Source organism: Eptatretus burgeri, chromosome 13, assembly GCF_056783735.1.
Source record: "Eptatretus burgeri isolate ZD-2024b chromosome 13, Ebu_testis_v1, whole genome shotgun sequence".
Taxonomy (NCBI): domain Eukaryota; kingdom Metazoa; phylum Chordata; class Myxini; order Myxiniformes; family Myxinidae; genus Eptatretus; species Eptatretus burgeri.
The window spans coordinates 45,285,039-45,287,538 of record NC_140973.1 but is presented as its reverse complement, the minus strand read 5'-3'; the positions used below and the strand labels follow the sequence as shown (position 1 = coordinate 45,287,538).

At 43.6% G+C, this 2,500-nt stretch overlaps 1 protein-coding gene across 1 annotated transcript in view; it reads left to right on the top strand.

Annotated features, from left to right (window-relative positions):
* Positions 1–2,500, top strand: part of LOC147014360 (metastasis-associated protein MTA1-like) — a 174,163-nt gene that overhangs the window by 170,964 nt on the left and 699 nt on the right. The window contains exon 18 of the mRNA XM_085850602.1: positions 1,196–2,500. This exon is cut by the window's right edge and continues 699 nt beyond it. Within this exon, the coding sequence (XP_085706728.1) occupies positions 1,196–1,331 (136 nt within the window). The 3' untranslated portion in view covers positions 1,332–2,500. The remainder of the gene's footprint in view (positions 1–1,195) is intronic.

Sequence of the window (2,500 nt, the reverse complement as noted above, 5' to 3'; positions counted from 1 at the left end):
TTGTACATCCCTTTTAGCATCTTAACTTCTCCTTTCAGCATTCCCGTCCATCTCGGTGTCGCCATCACCATCACTCTCTCGTGACTTGTTGTTGGCCTTCTCCACATCCACAAATCCCAATGCCATTTCACCTTGCACCTCCAAACTCTTCTCCTCCAGCTGTCTCAGCGTGAACATCCCATCCGTAGTCCCGCTACCCTTTCTAAACCCCTGCTGCTCTTCTCTGATCTCCACACTCTTCCTTATCTTCCCGTCCAGAGTACTCTCCAGCACCTTCATTACATGATTTTGGAGCGTAATTTCTCTGTATTTCCCCGGATGTTGAACATCGCTCTTCTCCTTGCATGTCGGCGCAATTAACCCTGTCTTCCACTCCTCCAGAACTGAACCCTCTATCGTACATATATTCAACAGCCTCTTTGTCCAACTGATTCCAACTTCTCCCACTGCAATTATCTTCTCTCTACACACTTCATCTAATGCCTGCCGCTCTTCCCTTCTTCATCCTCCTCAATGCCGTCTGTGTCTCCTCTTCTGTGATCCGTCCCAATAAAACTTTCAATTCGTAATCGATGTGATGTAAAAATATGAAATAACGTTGCTTTGGGTGATCGATACTGCATGTTTGGTAACCACCTTTGTGGGAAAACAGCAGAGCTTGCCTTGTGCCTCTGCCTTTGAAGGCCATGCTCTGTCGGGAATTGAACCAATTGCATTTAAATATTTATTTTCCATACGCAGAAAGGAAATTGATACGCAAAGGGTCTGTCCAGTCTCCACAGGGCTACACTGAGTGTAACGAGTGGTCGCTCGATCCTTTTACCATCTTAAACAAGAAAATGAGCCAGTTTGGCCCATCGTTGCTGTTTTGCACTCCAGAGTTGATTTTTTTTTTTTGCTCCAGCTGAAAAGAACAATCGTCTTTATTCTTGATGTTTTACAAAAGTCTCAATAACCCGATGAAGGTCAGGTGACCCAACCTCTTGTACTTGATGTGTCAAGTGTGAGGAAGGGAGGAGATTCTTGTTAATTTGAACTTTTGCCAATCTGGATTGTCCACCAAACATTACCAATTTGTAGGATCAAGAGCCCATTCACTGTACATTGATTTGTCAAATCCTTGTTTCAGACTAAGCACTTCTAAAATTCATCCTCCTCTCCCTTCCCCCACAACCCTTGTTTCTCTTTCACACAGGAAAATTCGCCGTCTGCTCTCTGCGGCACAAGTGAAGCGTGCTGCTCGTCGTCCGTACAACAAGGTTGCGGTGAAGATAATACTTCCTGGTCTGCGTCCACCCATCAATGATGAGCCGATCGTCATCGAAGACTGAGATCCATTGGCTCTCTTCATTCTCACCCATTTGCCGTTTCATCCTTCTTATACCCCCATTATATTTTTCTGGCTGCTCTAACCTCTCCCACAGCCTTTTTTGGCGAGTTGCGAACTTTAGTCGAGGCTTGGGAGTCAAATTGATGACCTGATGCAATGGATGTGTGGTGGGAAGGGTTGGAGGGGGAGGAGGGGCACAATGTATCTTGGTCACGTGAGTTTGCCTGTAAAACGGAATTTGCTCATCCGTACCCCTCCCTTCGAGACTGTAATTTTAATTGTGCGGTTTGTAAGTCCTGAGACCATGGTTCATTTTTCAGTACTAAAGTGCACAGCTATTGTTGGTGTCTTCTCCATGCTGAACCATCCCAAATATCCCCCTCCCATCTTCCTCTCCCTTGTTTCTCAATGATAACCCTGTTCCACTTTCACCACTGCCTTTTATTTTATTCTCCTCCTAACCCAAGGTTTGTTTTGTACACAGGCATGCTCTTTTAGCATACGAGTCTCTTCAGTTTTTATTGTTATTTTTCAGTTTTACTTTACTTTAGTTTTTTTTTTTTAATACAGTATTTGTTTTCTTGTCATTTTGTAGCAATGAACTGTATTTCATAGATCAGTATTTAGATTGGTTCTGCCAATCTTTTAAACTTGTTTCCACCCTCCCCTCCTACATTTCCCCCTTTTCCAGTTCGAAGCCTTGTACTGACCTTATTCCAGCTTTATTTGGCCCTTATTTGACTGTCTCTCTTTCCCTCTTCTTTGCACTGATCTTTTTGTTTATTTTCAGTTTTTGGGGGAGAGAAAAGAAGAAGAGTGAGGCTTCTTCCACTTGAACTGTTTTCATTAATGTGCAACACAGAGTACAAGCATCAAACGTTTTGGCTTGTTCCTTCACTTTGGTTGTTTAAAAAATAATTCTTAACGTACGTCTGTGGATGGAGCGATTTTTCTCAGCTGCTTGTTGAGTAGTTACTGCCACACATGACCGGTATTTGTGGGTCGAAGTCGATTATCGAGTTTGGATGAAACCTCCGCCTCCCACTCCTTTTGTACACGCTCATTGCCTGACCCTTCGTTGCACTCCTAATCGGTTGCTCCTATCACACCCATCTGCCATTTAATTTTTTTTTTTTTTGGTTGCAGGGTGTGCTTTCCGTCTTTGCTACG